The sequence below is a fragment of the Oncorhynchus masou genome, chromosome 8, assembly GCF_036934945.1.
Source record: "Oncorhynchus masou masou isolate Uvic2021 chromosome 8, UVic_Omas_1.1, whole genome shotgun sequence".
NCBI lineage: Eukaryota > Metazoa > Chordata > Actinopteri > Salmoniformes > Salmonidae > Oncorhynchus > Oncorhynchus masou.
Window position 1 is genome coordinate 16,382,974 of NC_088219.1, and position 15,198 is coordinate 16,398,171.

Sequence of the window (15,198 nt, forward strand, 5' to 3'; positions counted from 1 at the left end):
TAGGGGTGCTGCAGCACCCTGTGATAAATTTAAATCATGTAGCCAAAATGAGGCTATTAAATTACTCCTGTCCGAACAGACATAAATAAAATAATTTGAAATACTACAGTAGTGGCCAAAAGTTGAGAATGACAAAGTCTGCTGCCTCAGTTTGTTTAATGGCAATTTGCATATACTCCAGAATGTTATTCATCTGATCATTCTTCATAACAAAGTCCCTCTTTGCCATGCAAATGAACTTCCCCCCAGAAAATTCCACTGCATTTCAGCCCTGCCACAAAAGGACCAGCTGACATCATGTGAGTGATTTTCTCGTTAACACAGGCATGAGTGTTTGAATAACAGACCGGAAGCTTCAAAAGGAGGGTGGTGCTTGGAATCATTGTTCTTCCTCTGTCAACCATGGTTACCTGCAAAGAAACGCGTGCCATCATCATTGCTTTGCACAGAAAGGGCTTCACAGGCAAGGATATTGCTGCCAGTAAGATTGCACCTAAATCAACCATTTATCGGATCATCAAGAACATCAAGGATAGCGGTTCAATTGTTGTGAAGAAGGCTTCAGGGTGGCCAAGAAAGTCCAGCAAGTGCCAGGACTGTCTCCTAAAGTTGATTCAGCTGCAGGATCGGGGCACCACCAGTACAGAGCTTGCTCAGGAATGGCAGCAGGCAGGTGTGAGTGTATCTGCTGACAGTGAGGTGAAGACTTTTGGAGGATGGCCTGGTGTCAAAAGGGCAGCAAAGAAGCCATTTCTCTCCTGGAAAAACATCAGGGACAGACTGATATTCTGTAAAAGGTACAGGGGACTGCTGAGGACTGGGGTAAAGTCATTTTCTATGATGAATCCCCTTTCCGATTGTTTGGAGCATCCGGAAAAAAGCTTGTCCGGAGAAGACAAGGTGAGCACTACCGTCAGTCCTGTGTCATGCCAACAGTAAAGCATCCTGAGACCATTCGTGTGTGGGGTTGCTTCTCAGCCAAGGGAGTGGCTCACTCACAATTTTGCCTAAGAACACAGCCATGAATAAAGAATGGTATCAACATCCTCCGAGTGCAGCTTCTCCCAACCATCCAGGAACAGTTTGGTGACGAACAATGCCTTTTCCAGCATGATGGAGCACCTTGCCATAAGGCAAAAGTGATAACTAAGTGGCTCGGGGAACAAAACATTGATATTTTGGGTCCATGGCCAGGAGACTCCCCAGACCGTAATCCCATTGAGAACTTGTGGTCAATCCTAAAGAGGTGGGTGGACAAACAAAAACCCACAAATTCTAACAAACTCTGAGCATTGATTATGCAAGAATTGGCTGCCATCAGACAGGATGTGGCCCAGAAGTTAATAGACAGCATGCCAGGGAAGATTGCAGAGGTCTTGAAAAAGAAGGGTCAACACTGCAAATATTGACTCTTTGCATCAACTTCATTTAATTGTCAATAAAAGCTTTTGACACGTTATGAAATTCTTGTTATTATACTTCAGTATTCCATAGTAACATCTGACATAAATATCTAAAGACACTGAAGCAGCAAACTTTGTGGAAATTAATATTTGTATCATGCTCAAAACTTTTGGCTACGACACCAGAGAGTATAATTTTGCTAGAGGATCAATAGCTTCTAAAACATTGCTGTCGATTAAGTTTCATCAAAACCACTTACAGTCATGAAGACTGCAATTTCGGCAGCATGCGTGCCAAATATAGAACAGCTTGTTAAATTGTGGCCATAGATATAATCCATAGGACTTCAGAACCTCTAACCCTGGCACTTTGACTGATACATTTAAGAGTACCGTACCAATGGCTGCCAGTCCTGACTTGAATGGGAACTGCCTATCTATGGGGTATACAGTATTCTACTGTATTCTAGTCAAAGCCACTCTGACATTGCTCGTCCTAATATTTATATATTTCTTTATTCTATTTTTTTACTTTTAGATTTGTGTGTATTGTTGTGAAGTTAGATACCACTGCACCGTTGGAGCTAGGAACAAGCATTCCGCTAGACCCTTTGATGGCACCCTGGAGAAGTGTGCCCTTCACTGATGAATCTCGGTTTCAACTGTACCGGGCAGATGGCAGACAGCCTGTATGGTGTCATGTGGGCAAGCGGTTTGATGATGTCAGCATTGTGAACAGAGTGCCCCCATGGTGCTGATGTCAACGTTGTGAACAGAGTGCCCCATGGGGTTATGGCATGGGCAGGCATAAGCTACGGACAACGAACACAATAGTATTTTATCGATAGCAATTGGAATGCACAGAGATACTGTGACAAGATCCTGAGGCCCAATGTCATGCCATTCATCCAATGCTCACCTCTGGTTCAGTCCCCCGACGTGGATAGGGGTGTGCTCCCTCTGCTGTTTCCTGAAATCCACTTCAGCTCCTTTGTTTTATCGACATTGAGTAAGAGGTTATTTTCCTGGCACCACACTCCCAGGGCTGTCTCGTTATTGTTGGTAATCAGGCTGTGTTGTGTCGTCTACAAACTTGATGATTGAGTTGGCCACGCAGTCATGGGTGAACAGGGAGTAAAGGAAGGGGCTGACCCTTGTGGGGCCCCTGTGTTGATGATCAGCGAAGGGGAGGTGTTGTTTCCTACCTTCACCACCTGGTGGCAGCCCGTCAGTCTAGGACCCAGTTGCACAGGGCAGGGTTCAGACCCAGGCCCCCGAGCTTAGTGATGAGCTTGGATACTATGATGTTGAAGGCTGAGCTATAGCCAATGAACAGCATTCTTACATAGGTATTCCTCTTGTCCAGATGGGATAGGGCAGTTTAAAGTGCGATGGCGATTGCATCGTCTGTGGATCTATTGGGGCGGAAAGCAAATTGAAGTGGGTCTAGGGTGTCAGGTAAGTTAGAGGTGATATGATCCTTAACTAGCCTCTCAAAGCACTTCATGATGACAGAAGTGAGTGCTACAGGGTGATAGTCATTTATTTGAATTACCTTTGCTTTCTTGGGTACATGAACAATGGTGGACATCTTGAAGAAAGTGGGGACAGGAGACTGGGATAGGGAGAGATTGAATATGTGCGTAAACACCCCAGCCAGCTGGTCTGCGCATGCTCTGAGGACTCAGCTAGGGATGTCGTCTGGACCGGTAGCATTGAGAGGGTTAACACGCTTAAATGTCTTACTCACGTCGACCACCGAGAAGGAAAGCCAACCGTATTTGGTGGCGGGCTGCATTGGTGGCACTGTGTTATCCTCAAAGCGGGCGAAGAAGGTGTTTAGCTTGTACGGAATCAAGACGTCGGTGTCCGCGACGTGGCTGGTTTTCCCTTTGTAGTCTGTGATTGTCTGTATACCCTGCCACATATGTCTCGTGTCTGAGCCGTTGAATTGGGACTCCACTTTGTCTCTATACTGACGTTTTGGCTTTTTGATTGCCTTACAGAGGGAATAACTACACTGTTTGTATTCAGTCATGTTTCCAGTCGCCTTGCCATGATTAAATGCGGCGCTACGTGTTTTCAGTTTTGCGCAAATTCTGCCATCAATCCACAGTTTCTGGTTAGGGAAGATTTTAATAGTCACAGTGAGTACAACATCTCCTATTCACTTCCTTATAAACTCGCTCATCGAGTCAGCGTATATGTCAATGTTAATTGTCTGAGGCTATCCGGAACATATCCCAGTCCACGTAATCGAAGCAATCTTAAAGCGTGGAATCCGATTGGTCAGACCAGCATTGGATAGATCTAAGCACGGGAGCTTCCTGTTTTAGTTTCTGCCTATAAGAGGGGAACAACAAGATGGAGTCATGGTCAGATTTGCCAAAAGGAGGGTGGAGGAGGGCCTTGTATGCATCACGAAAGTTTGAGTAGCAGCGGTCGAGTGTGTTACTCGCCTGTGTACTGCAACCGATATGCTGATCGAATTTAGGTAGCCTTGTTCTCAGATTAGCTTTGTTAAAATCCCCAGCTACAATAAATGCAGCCTTAGGATTTATGGTTGTTAGTTTGAATAAAGTCCAGTGAAGTTCCTTGATGGCCGTCTACGTATCCGCTTGCAGGGGGATATACACGGCTGTGACAGTAACCAAGGAGGTTTCTCTTGGGAAATAATAGGGTCGGCATTTGATTGTGAGGAATTCTAGGTCAGGTGAACAAAAGGACTTGAATTCTTGTATGTTGTTACAATTACACCATGAGTCGTTAATCATGAAACAGACACGCCCGCCCTTCTTCTTACCAGAGAAATATTTGTTCCTGTAGGTGCGATGCACTGAAAATCCCGTTGGTTGTACGGACTCCAACAGCATGCCCCCAGCTAGCCATGTCTCTGTGAAACAGAGTATGTTATAATCCCGGATATCTCTGTGGAAAGCAACTCTTGCCCCAATTTCGTCGACTTTGTTAACTATGGACCGGACATTAGCGAGTAATATACTCGGAAGCGGTTTGTGGTGTGCGCGCATCCGAAGCCTCACTAGAAGACCGCTCAGGCACCCTCTCCTCCGACGGTGTTGTTTTTGGTTGGCCTCTTGAATCAGTTCAAATACCCTGGGAGGTGCAGACAAAGGATCCACTTTGGGAAAGTTGTATTCCTGGTCGTAGTGCTGGTAACTCTCTCATATACAATAGTTCTTCCCGGCTATACGTAATCACACTTAAGATTTTCTGGGCTAACAATGTAAGAAATAATACATTAAAAACAAAATACTGCAGTTTCCTAAGGGCTTGAAGCGAAGCTGCCATCTCTATCTGCCCCATCTTGTCAAAGACTTGATAAGTGGTGTGATGCAGATACATTTATTCAAAAGAGAATGACAAAAATATTGAGAGGAAGTTGATATTCTACATTCATTATTTTAAGTAGTAAACCCAAACTAATCCCGTTTTAGCCTCTCTCTTTCCCCAGGGAGCACAAATACTGCAACACAGTGACAACAAGTCAAGACTATTGACACACCCAGGACATTTACAAGTCTAAACAACATTTTTTTAAACTCCATAAAGCACTACATATATTTAAAATAAAATAAGAAAACATTAACAAATCACTAAACATAAACAAATTCTCTGCTGGGGAAAGCTAAATGAAAAATGCAGACTAGAGACACCACCCAAACACAATTATAGTAGTACCCTTCGTAAATGAATGTCTTGACTACATCCTGATTTCCAAGGGACAAGCATTTTACACTAAACCAGCGGCATCAAAAAGGATCAGCCCCCATTTTGTATCCCCATGAGTACAAGGAAATACAATGGACAAGAACATGGAGAGACATGTGCAGTAATTCTAGCTACACCTGCAGGACTTAACAATCATATTGGACAACTGCTCCACCTGTGAAAAAAAAGCACATTCAATGGATAGACATTATAAATACGTATTCAAACCCAGCAACTGTGTTGACTATGATTTCAATTCGGTGAGGATGTTATGAGAGTTTCATTTGATACTTCTAACTATACAGTATTCACTGACCTTGTGTTGTCTCCCCACATAATAGATAATGGGTAGGGGCTCCAAGACCTGTGGAACACAGCAGGGTTGGGCAGAGGCTCCGGGGTTGTGGTGCTTATACAGAGCCAGTACCTGTGGTTGGGTAAACAACACTAGATATCTCACTGAACAGACCATCTCCCCCCGTGGCTATACAGCGTCTGGTAACTGAACACCCCGACTGTACAGATCCTTGAAAGACAGTTAACAATGGGGACGTCTACAACAACATGACTGGTAGCATTACCTGGGAATACTTGTTTTCTGTGTTCCATATATAGGTGCAGGGGCCGATGCAGTAGTTAGCAAAGTAGCCAGTGGGTTCATGGATCCACTTCCAGCCCAGGTCCTTACGGAAGTCAATGTAAAGTCTTCGCACACAGCAACTCTCCGATTTACTGGGGGATACACACACCTGTGAGTTATACACCTTATTTCTTACAAACAGGGAGTTAACAGGGCGCTAACAGGGAGCTAACAGGGCATTAAGAGGGGGTTAACACGGCCTCTAAGTAGGTTTACAGTATATCTATCTGCCAAAAGAGATGAACTTTGTTAGTACACATTTAAGAGACGTTAATTGATCATTCTAAATGTGCTCTTGGGCCGTTGGAATAAAGGATAGTCTCACTCTGAGCAGATCTCTTCAGTAGTGGTTTGTCGTTTCTTCCGAGAGCTAGGCTGCCTGTGGCGTTCCACAGGAAGTGACATCAGTAAAATGTGAGGCTTTGATGGCATTTTCATGGCTAGTGTTTCTGTATCTCCCCTCAGCTTGTTCATCCCTATCGTATAAAACATTGACACCTGTCAGGCAAGAGATTCACAGTGGAGGTTTTGGCAGAAAACGTATGGCTTGAGTTGATTTCAATACAGTGAATGGGAGTAAACTGCAAATACCTGATATTTTGAAGCTGAATTCCTCCATTGGTTTCCCACAATCACAAGGCAACTTCAATTGGAATCCCTGCTCCTCTCCTGTAAAGCGTTGCAAAAAGACTATTATAATGGTGTATCAAACTTATTTTGAAACCTGAAGGAATAGGTATACTGTTTTAGGTGTAAAAGTCTGTTGGACAGTTCTTTCACATGCTTTGTCACTTCAAGCAGACACAGATTTGTAACAGGATATGATTGCAACTGTATTGCAACATACTGTTTGTGTTCTGTAATTATATCTACAATCCTAAAGGAAATTGTAACTTACCAGCCCCTTGCAGCCACTCATTCAGAGTCTGTGTTACGTCAAAGGACACCCAGCGATTGGCCCATTCCTTGGAGACAAAATGGGACTTCAGGTAACGTGCCTTATCGCCAACTCCTCTGTAGAGTTCCAGCCTCTGCTCGCTGTCGTCGAGCAGGCCATGGTTCTTGATGAGGAGACGGAGCTCAGCTTGAGAGAGCAGTCGATCAGTCCCCAATACTGACCGCATCTCAGACATGTTGAAGAGCATCTGGTGCTTACTGGTGTTCTCACCTTGGAAAGGAGAGTCAATATGTTTGTTTTTTTGTACTTTCTACTACTGAACCTGTCAGTGCGGGAGAGGGGGTATAGAGAAAGAAAGAGAAACCGAAAGAGAAGCTGCACTTTACCATAGTACTGGTAATAAGACTATTGTGGATAGATTCTGTTATATAAAAGGCACTCTCAGAGAGAGCGAATGCAGTTTCAGGTTTGGCCTCAAATGCTATCTGCCAGAGCCAAAATTACATCTGAGTCTGTAACAATAATTACACATTGACAGGGACACTGAGGTAGTGAGGCTCTGCTCTGGAAGCTAGATCACACCATGCTGCTGTATTACAATAAACCAATGGCATCAACCAATGGCATCAAAAAGGATCTAATCAGAGGGCACGGTCCTAAGGGCTTCTGGCTTAAACCTAACCTGCACAGAGTTACTGCCTGGACAACAAGTTTACACTGTAGCGATGTATACTGTCCTGTAGACAAAAAGGGGGACGGACCCAGCAAAGGGAAGGAAACATCTGGGAGGGAGAGGTAAAAGGTTGACGCAGGCCATGGTTTTACATACAGCAGACAGGGCCATTGCAGTCAGTTCAGTAAACCAATGGAAGAAACACCCATTTTCAGTCAACAACCTTATCTAAAGGACATAATTATACAAATGTACATCCTAAAAATGATCTGCCAACTGCAGTTTATGCCAGTCATAAACTACAGCACCACTTCAAATGGATCTTATTCACGACATGCGACAAGGTTGAAATAGCCTTAATAATCATTTGCATGTCTACCTAACCTCTCTGCATCATCCTGCACTCCTCAATCCAGGGTGGTGAAAAGTTAGACAGATGCTACATGGTATACAGAGATAGCAGCCCTTTTATTTTTGAGGGCAGAACCTTAGTCATTTAACAGCACGTACTAAGTCAAGTGTTCCTTCCTGTCAGCTTTTCAGATAACCAGAATAAGCACACAGTAATCAGTCAGAGGAAACCACTGGCCCCGTCCATCTGTCTCACCCTCCACATTGTAAGTGACAATGTGGTCTAATGTTATTTCACTCCAAATATGGGAGCGATGATCAAAGATTATGACAACAAGCAAAATATATACAATGCCTACTTTTTTGCATTGCTATGCAATTACCATGGTGAAGGCCTGTGGTTAGCTAGGGTTTATATCTTAAATCGACCTTTGAAGATCCCCCTACACACATCAACCATTTAACACGCCTATACTTGACTGAAGTGAGGCTAGAGAAGCATCCACTTTAACTTGACAAGCCAGAGCCTGTGTAAGCAGCAGGATGTGTGTGCATGTAGACAGCATGCATGGATATATCTACTCACTTTGTTTCATGTTGAACTTGTGGACCTCCTTTGCAAAGTATGCCTCCTCCTCTGCATCCTGAGTGGACGGTATGTACGTGTGCACCTGCTCCTCACTCAGCTCCACTGTGCTGTTGTAGATGGACATCAGGGAAGCTGGGACCTCCTCAGTGTCTCCCTCCTGGTCAATCTCTGGCTCCTTGGGTAGCCGCAGCTTGCTCAGTATCTGTCCACGGATGGCCTCAATACGTTTCCTCTTCACCAGCTCCAAGTCCAGAGACTTACAGGTGGACATGGTGTCACTCCGGCACACATATTCCAGCATCAATAAGGCAGTCAGCATCAAACACACTGCCCTCATTGCACACTTTAAACAGGAACAATGTCTATGATAGCAGGCTTTCAGAGTTGACTATTATGTGGATTTACCGTCCTTTTGAGCCTGTTGCATGAACTGATTTCAATGTACTTCTCTTGCTGCCGTCACAACAACCCAGGAGGCTTCAGTATCTCAAGTTGAGCTCCTCAGAGACTGGTGCTAGCTCTTGAGCAGAGGTCAGATCCCGGACTAGAACCACATAGAGTTCACCACCAAAAGAGCTCAGCCTAAACTGAGTCACTGTCTCGCTGGCATGGTGCCTCACAGACTCTCGCAGTGCTCCCTAGAGGCAGTCTCAATTCATGAATGAATGAACTATACAGCACATCACCACATTACTCCCCGTCCCTGGGAGCCAATTTAAAATAACAAACAAGCTCTTAGGAGACCTTGTGTAAACTGAGATTTGGAAAGTAACAGAGAAAAATCTCAACGAAAATTGTCAAGTTGTCTCAACTGTCTTCCCAACTCTCTATAAAAATGTATTTGTTAAAATCAGTTAACAAATTGTTTTGGCAAATGTGACAGTCTCTTCCTACAACGTTATTGAATATAAGTTTTAGTCAGCTGACTCACTTCTTTCATCAGATAAACTGCTTCAGACTAAGCCAAAGCAAATGGCCATATCATTAGTCTAGAAGAGCACAATATTAATGTAAATGTCTAAACCAGTTGTACATAAATACATGCACACAACATAACATATTGCATAAAGCACCAGAAATGTTGTAAAAAAATAAAACAAAATACTTCCTAGCTTCAATTACTTAACCATTTGAAATGTTCCAAGACCGATGCTGTGTCATTCACTAGATGCACTTTCCCATGCTAAACTTGAGATAACACTCAAGACAGAGGTCCAACACACAAAAAAACGAAAGAGCAGAGTAGACATCATAACAGCGTCATCTAACTCACCCACACAGTTACAGCTCAGGCCTGCCTCCTTCTCATTCTCTAGTCTACTATATCCAGATCAAGTCAATTAAAACGTTTCAGACTAAAACAAAGAAATAAGAAAAAAACAACACACCGTAGAAAACCATCTACCCTATTAGACCCTAGAGTTGTTAGTTTTAGCAGCCATCATCAGTCACTGATCTTTTCATTCCAGTTCCTGTTGCTTTTCGGTCTAGTTCCTGTCCTCTTGCACTAAAATAGTATGAAGCTCTAAATCCAGGAAGTGAGCAGCATTGTGAAACATCTGCCATTTCAAAGTACAGGGTTGCTGTTTCCTTAAACTTTGCCGGAAGGCAAGACACATGGAAGAATTTAAATCAAATTGTATTTGTCACATGCGCCGAATATAATTAGGTGAAATGCTTACTTACAAGCCCTTAACCAACAATGAAAATACCTAAAAAATAAATAAAAAGTAACAAATAATTCAAGAGCAGCAGTAAAATAACAATAGCGAAGCTACGGTACAGAGTTAATGTGCAGGGGCACCGGTTAGTCGAGGTAATATGTACATGTAGGTAGAGTTAAAGTGACTATGCATAGATAATGAACAGAGTAGCAGCAGCGTAAAATATGGGGTGGGGGCAATGCAAATAGTCTGAGTAGCTATTTGATTAGATGTTCAGGAGTCTTATGACTTGGGGGTAGAAGTTGTTTAGAAGCCTCTTGGACCTAGACTTGGCGCTCCGAGGATCACCGTGCCGGATGTGTTGTTTACCTACCCTTACCCCTTGGGGGCGGCCTGTCAGGAAGTCCAGGATCCAGTTGCAGAGGGAGATGTTTAGTCCCAGGGTCCTGGTGAGCGCATGTTTGGAGTACACGTCCTGGTAATCTGTCTGGCCCTGCAGCCTTGTGAATGTTGACCTGTTCAAAGGTCTTACTCACATCAGCTACAGAGAGCGAGTTTACAGTCGTCCTTGGCAGATGATGCTCTCATGCATGTTTCAGTGTTACTTGCCTCGAAGCGAGCAGAAGTAATTTAGCTCGCCTGGTAGGCTTGTGTTAACTGGTTGATTTGCTAAATTCAATAGACCTGCAAGTGCTAAAAACAGAGTATCATCCAAATAGACGTAGTTAATATATTTTAACTCACCTCTGTGTTTACCACCTACTATCAAACATTGATAATAAGTACTTCATAATATTACAGAAAATGTTGATGAGTAAATTAATTGTGCCTATCAGTAATGGCACTTGCAAGCCTAACCTTGAGTGAATATTTGAACAGCAAAAATATAGGTAAATTAGGTTAAAGATCAAAGGCATCAGGTTTGGTACATTGTATTGATTTATTTACATAATTCTACTATATAAAACACAAGGAATTCATAGAAAAGTATCAAACTGAAATTAAGTGCAGTACAAAATCTGTCTCGCATTGTTTAAAATACAACCTCGATTATATGAAATGTTCTAAAAAATATTGCCAATCGGGAAGGCAGATGGTGTTGAAAGGCTCACCCCACCTAACCACCACACACCGCTGGTGGAGAAAGAGGGGAAATACCTACATTTGCATGTTGGGTTCTTCTCAGCATGAATGCCACATCAACACATCTCACAAGGCAAAATATATCATCTGACCTTATTTTATGTGCCCTGGTGCAGATATGGTCCAAATCCACACCACCCCCCACCGACTAACAATACAATGCTCCATTCAGGCTTCCCTCCATTCACCCTTCGCTGTCCCATCTCTACATTTCAGCTCTCTACACCATATCTGTCAAAGTGTCGCATGATGATGCCTAGCTCCAGCTCCACAGTACCCATAGCAACTGTGTGCAGCCTATATCTGTCCGCCCCACTGTATATGAGGTCTGGGGAGCGCAGCTGGGGACCTCCACCCACAAAGGTTTGAGCTATCTGCTCTTGCCAGGATCCCAGTGGTCTCCAGGTCACACAGCGTACATGGTGGTGCCCTGGGCTGGAGGGCACATGGCAATATCCATAACCATACAGCTGACAGCGCCCAAATGAATCCTGGTGCCAAACCTGCAGGTGAAGCTTGGGCCAACCTGAAGGAGAATAAAAGACAAACGAGTCTTACCCTAGTATTACCCTGAAAACTAGGCGTGGTAGATGTGACTATGTATATACTGTAGCTAGCTTTTGATTTACGTTTGTGATGAACTGTTACTTTGAATTTGCCAGGAAGCTAGTTTGTTACCTTGCAGTCCTTTAGTGGTGTAGTGCAGATCAATGGGATGACTCCAGTATGCTGTATCCCCCGTCTGAGGCAAATCCACCTGGGTCTGCCCTTCCTTCAGGCCAGAGAGAAGTCTCCATGCACCTCCTTACATAACGAGATAAGTGTTGTTGGAAACTGAGAATCACAACCATAACGGATAAGGTAAAGTACACATCATACTCAATAAAATAATCTGATTATAACGGAAGAACACCTGTATGAATTCCCCATTTACAGAAGAGACTGCTCTGAGGGAAGCCGCTCGCCCCAACGATCTGACCGATAATGTGCAGCTCTGCCATTACCGGTATCTGTGCAGCTCCGTTTCCTGCAGGTAGAGAACATAACGTTTAATTGGTGTAAATCTCTGTTTACAGTCACTAGCTAGCTGGGATTAACGTTAGTTAGGAGTAACGTTATAGCTAGCTGGCTAACGTTAGCTAGCCTCGTAGGGTCAAAAGATACATTCGTCAACATAGCTGGCCTGCAAAATGGTTGTTGGTTAGCTAGCAAGTTAGCACGTTTGATTAGCTAACGTTTCAACAATTTATATAAAACATTGCCAGTGAAAAACAATAATAGTGTAAAAAAAACATACCCCAAGGATTCACTCAGATGAAAATACCGAAGCCACCATGATCCTCATTTCCTTGGAAACCAAACAGGAAACTACGGAGGTTGACGATAGAAAGCAGGCAAAGCGCGCATTCAAAATCCACAGATAGAACATGTGACTTTGCTCTGTTCCCTTCCTTCGACATTCAGTATGGATTGTTGGATGATCTTGTAGGAAACTAGGGAAATTAATTGTCCACTAGTTTATTGCCATGGAAGTGTTTTCTTCCACATACACTGCACAATAGTATAGCTGGCTGTGTACATTTCTATCAATAAAATATATGTAATGTAGGGGAGAGTGGTGTCAGTTGAGCCAAATGGTCTATGCGTGCGCCACTCGTGTTTCTAGGAAATAATGGACAAAATGTATATTTTGACCAAATATTTAGGACGAGGTCCTCATTTCATGTAGTCTGTGAAGGAAGAAACCACGTTGGAAAAAGTGGTAAGCAAGTTATGTCCAAATAATGGATTTTCACCAAGTCAAATTAATATATTGTGTTAGAGATTTCATGACGCTTGCTTGTATCTAATCGGAAATAGATAATTTTAGGATAGTTTTATACATCAGTTGGGGTCTCTATAAGCTTCAACATGTTACCCTAAACCTAGCATCAGTGGTGGAAAAAGATGCCAAATGTTATACTTGAGTAAAAGTAATTTACAAGCGAATCATTTGTGTTTCGTGAGTCCGCCAGGTCAGAGGCAGCAGGGATGACCAGGGATGTTCACTTGATAAATGCGTGATAGTAAAAGCAAAAGTTGTCAAAAATATAAATAGTGATGTACAGATATCCCAAAAAACTACTTAAGTAGTACTTGAAAATATTTTTACTTAATAAGTACTTCATACCACTGCCTAGCAGGAAGTGCATCCTTTTAGCTATGTGGGCTAATATAGTTAAAATGTTTGACATGGGTAAATTTAGACAATGGCTATGGGGTAAGTTGATGAGTCAATATGGTGAGCCAATGGCAAGTTGAGCAAATGTCAGTGTTTCTTCCCAGACTTAATGCAAAGTATTATCGCAGGGATATGAGGTAACAACAGGGCCTGGCCTATGTCAAAAGTGTTTAAAAAAGTACAATGTTTTTTTTTTAGGTGATAAGCCTGTATTGAAATATGCTTAAAGTTGCACTATGCAGAAATCGCACCACCATTTCTTGGTTGCTAAAACTCTAATAGTCGCCTAATTTCAGTTTATTTGACAAAGTAACTTAGTATAGTATGGAGAATCATTGTACCATCTAAACCACTGTGAAATATATTTTCCAACCAAAAATATTGCTGTTTGAAGCTGGTGAAACAAAAACCAAATGAATAGAGCAAAACCAAAACTTAAGAACAGGACACATAGAAATAGCACACATAGAACAGATCTACCGCTTCTTAGACTTGTTTTCAAGTAGGATGATAGATCTATAGAACTCACATTTATATGTGGATTTGGTTGGGTCGCCCAAAAAGTTACATATTGCTACTTTAAAATGATTGAAAGACAAGAAAGTGATTGTTATTGTGTTGAATTGTGTTTGTGAAATAAATATAGACATGGTTTTTAAAAGGTAGTGGTAATATTTCATTCAGTACAGTCATTTGTAGGCGGTTAAATTTAGCTATGTTTTCAAAATTGTAATGTTTACATGAATTGTGATTATTTCCAGGGATGCACAGCATTCATAAATATATGTAGACGTCTTTTAAATAAATAATACTATATTACCCTTGACAGAGTGACACTGAATGTAAACAATTGCTCCACTCACCCCTAATGTGATGATGCATTAATGAGTGCTAGGCTACACAAGGCTGCGTATTGCTCGCTATGGAAATGAAAGAGACAAGAAAGCACAAAACATTTTCTATCGAACCCTGGCATTTATTTAAGCAACATATAAATATGGAAACGAAACAATAACAATGAACTTAGCTAACACATGGCAGAGCAAGAGTTAAGGAGATAGGTGTGGGGCAAATAGTTATAAAGACAAGGTATGCTTACATTACGTTATTTAAAACGGCATCAAGAAATCCACGCTCTCTCCATAGCCAGAGGATGACAGCAGACAGGTTGTAACCAAATAAATTATATCAAAGATAAGATAAAATAGCTCAAATGTTTTGCATCAGTACATATCACTTACAAAGGGTGGCAACAATAAGAGGCAATTATTGCCCTTGTATTTTCATAAAGGATGAACAGGAGGATGGAATGTCTTGACGGTAGGTAAATCATCATTCCCCCCCTAGAATGAAAATCCCCCACAGTCAAAGGCATCAAAGTCCGAGTCTGCCCCCTCAAAGTCAAAGCTGTGGAAGTGAGGAGGGTCAACAACAGTCTGGTTGCAGGAGTGGTATGCCCCTGATGAGCCCAGGTTAGAGAAGTCTGTGGTGGGCGGCAGGTCAGGAGGCCTTCCGTCAGGATTAGCAGGAGAGCATGTACCCAGGTAACCCATGGCAGAGGAGGCAGCGGCCCCTCCCATCAGCAGATACACAGCCCTCACTGCCTGGGCATCATGGCTGGTGCCATGGCGCAGACAGCCCACTGAGCGACTAGTCCCTTTGTCCCTCTTCATGTGGGGAGATTTCTGGCCTGTGGTGGAGGGTGGAGAGAATGTCATGCACATCCTTAGTCGCTGTCTACTTTACGCCACTGGACTGCAGGTTTTTTTTTCCTACAGACTCAACCAAAGAAAAACTTAATGGACTTGGTGAAGTGGGTAAATTAATAGAGACAAAATTGCATAAACAAGTTTGTTTAGTAATGTTCGTAAATCCTGTATTTCTCAC

The 15,198-nt window shown here is 42.7% G+C and overlaps 2 protein-coding genes across 2 annotated transcripts; both read right to left on the reverse strand.

Moving 5' to 3' along the window:
- Positions 1 to 4,750: 4,750 nt before the first annotated feature.
- On the reverse strand, positions 4,751 to 9,791 carry LOC135544221 (transforming growth factor beta-1 proprotein). The gene is made up of 7 exons (XM_064971674.1): positions 8,281 to 9,791; positions 6,671 to 6,940; positions 6,364 to 6,441; positions 6,098 to 6,248; positions 5,714 to 5,864; positions 5,449 to 5,559; positions 4,751 to 5,307 (listed from the first exon to the last, which is right to left on the reverse strand). The coding sequence occupies exons 1-7, from the start codon at positions 8,618 to 8,620 to the stop codon at positions 5,260 to 5,262; spliced, it is 1,149 nt and encodes a 382-aa protein (XP_064827746.1). The 5' UTR covers positions 8,621 to 9,791; the 3' UTR covers positions 4,751 to 5,259.
- A 1,077-nt stretch (positions 9,792 to 10,868) lies between these two features.
- On the reverse strand, positions 10,869 to 12,492 carry LOC135544222 (B9 domain-containing protein 2). The gene is made up of 4 exons (XM_064971675.1): positions 12,388 to 12,492; positions 12,004 to 12,117; positions 11,769 to 11,894; positions 10,869 to 11,616 (listed from the first exon to the last, which is right to left on the reverse strand). Exons 2-4 carry the CDS (start codon positions 12,089 to 12,091, stop codon positions 11,303 to 11,305), a joined length of 528 nt encoding a protein of 175 aa, XP_064827747.1. The 5' UTR covers positions 12,092 to 12,117; positions 12,388 to 12,492; the 3' UTR covers positions 10,869 to 11,302.
- Positions 12,493 to 15,198: the final 2,706 nt, after the last annotated feature.

Bases quoted from the DNA above. Each gene is read 5' to 3' on its own strand.
- LOC135544221 (XM_064971674.1), bottom strand. From the start codon at position 8,620: ATGAGGGCAGTGTGTTTGATGCTGACTGCCTTATTGATGCTGGAATAT. The intron at 6,941-8,280 runs GTGAGTAGATAT...CTCCTTTCCAAG, and splicing joins CAAGTTCAACATGAAACAAA to GTGAGAACACCAGTAAGCAC. The intron at 5,560-5,713 runs GTAATGCTACCA...ACCCAACCACAG, and splicing joins CAGAAAACAAGTATTCCCAG to GTACTGGCTCTGTATAAGCA.
- LOC135544222 (XM_064971675.1), bottom strand. From the start codon at position 12,091: ATGGCAGAGCTGCACATTATCGGTCAGATCGTTGGGGCGAGCGGCTTC. The intron at 11,895-12,003 runs GTGTTCTTCCGT...TCGTTATGTAAG, and splicing joins TAAATGGGGAATTCATACAG to GAGGTGCATGGAGACTTCTC. The intron at 11,617-11,768 runs GTAACAAACTAG...ATTCTCCTTCAG, and splicing joins CACCACTAAAGGACTGCAAG to GTTGGCCCAAGCTTCACCTG.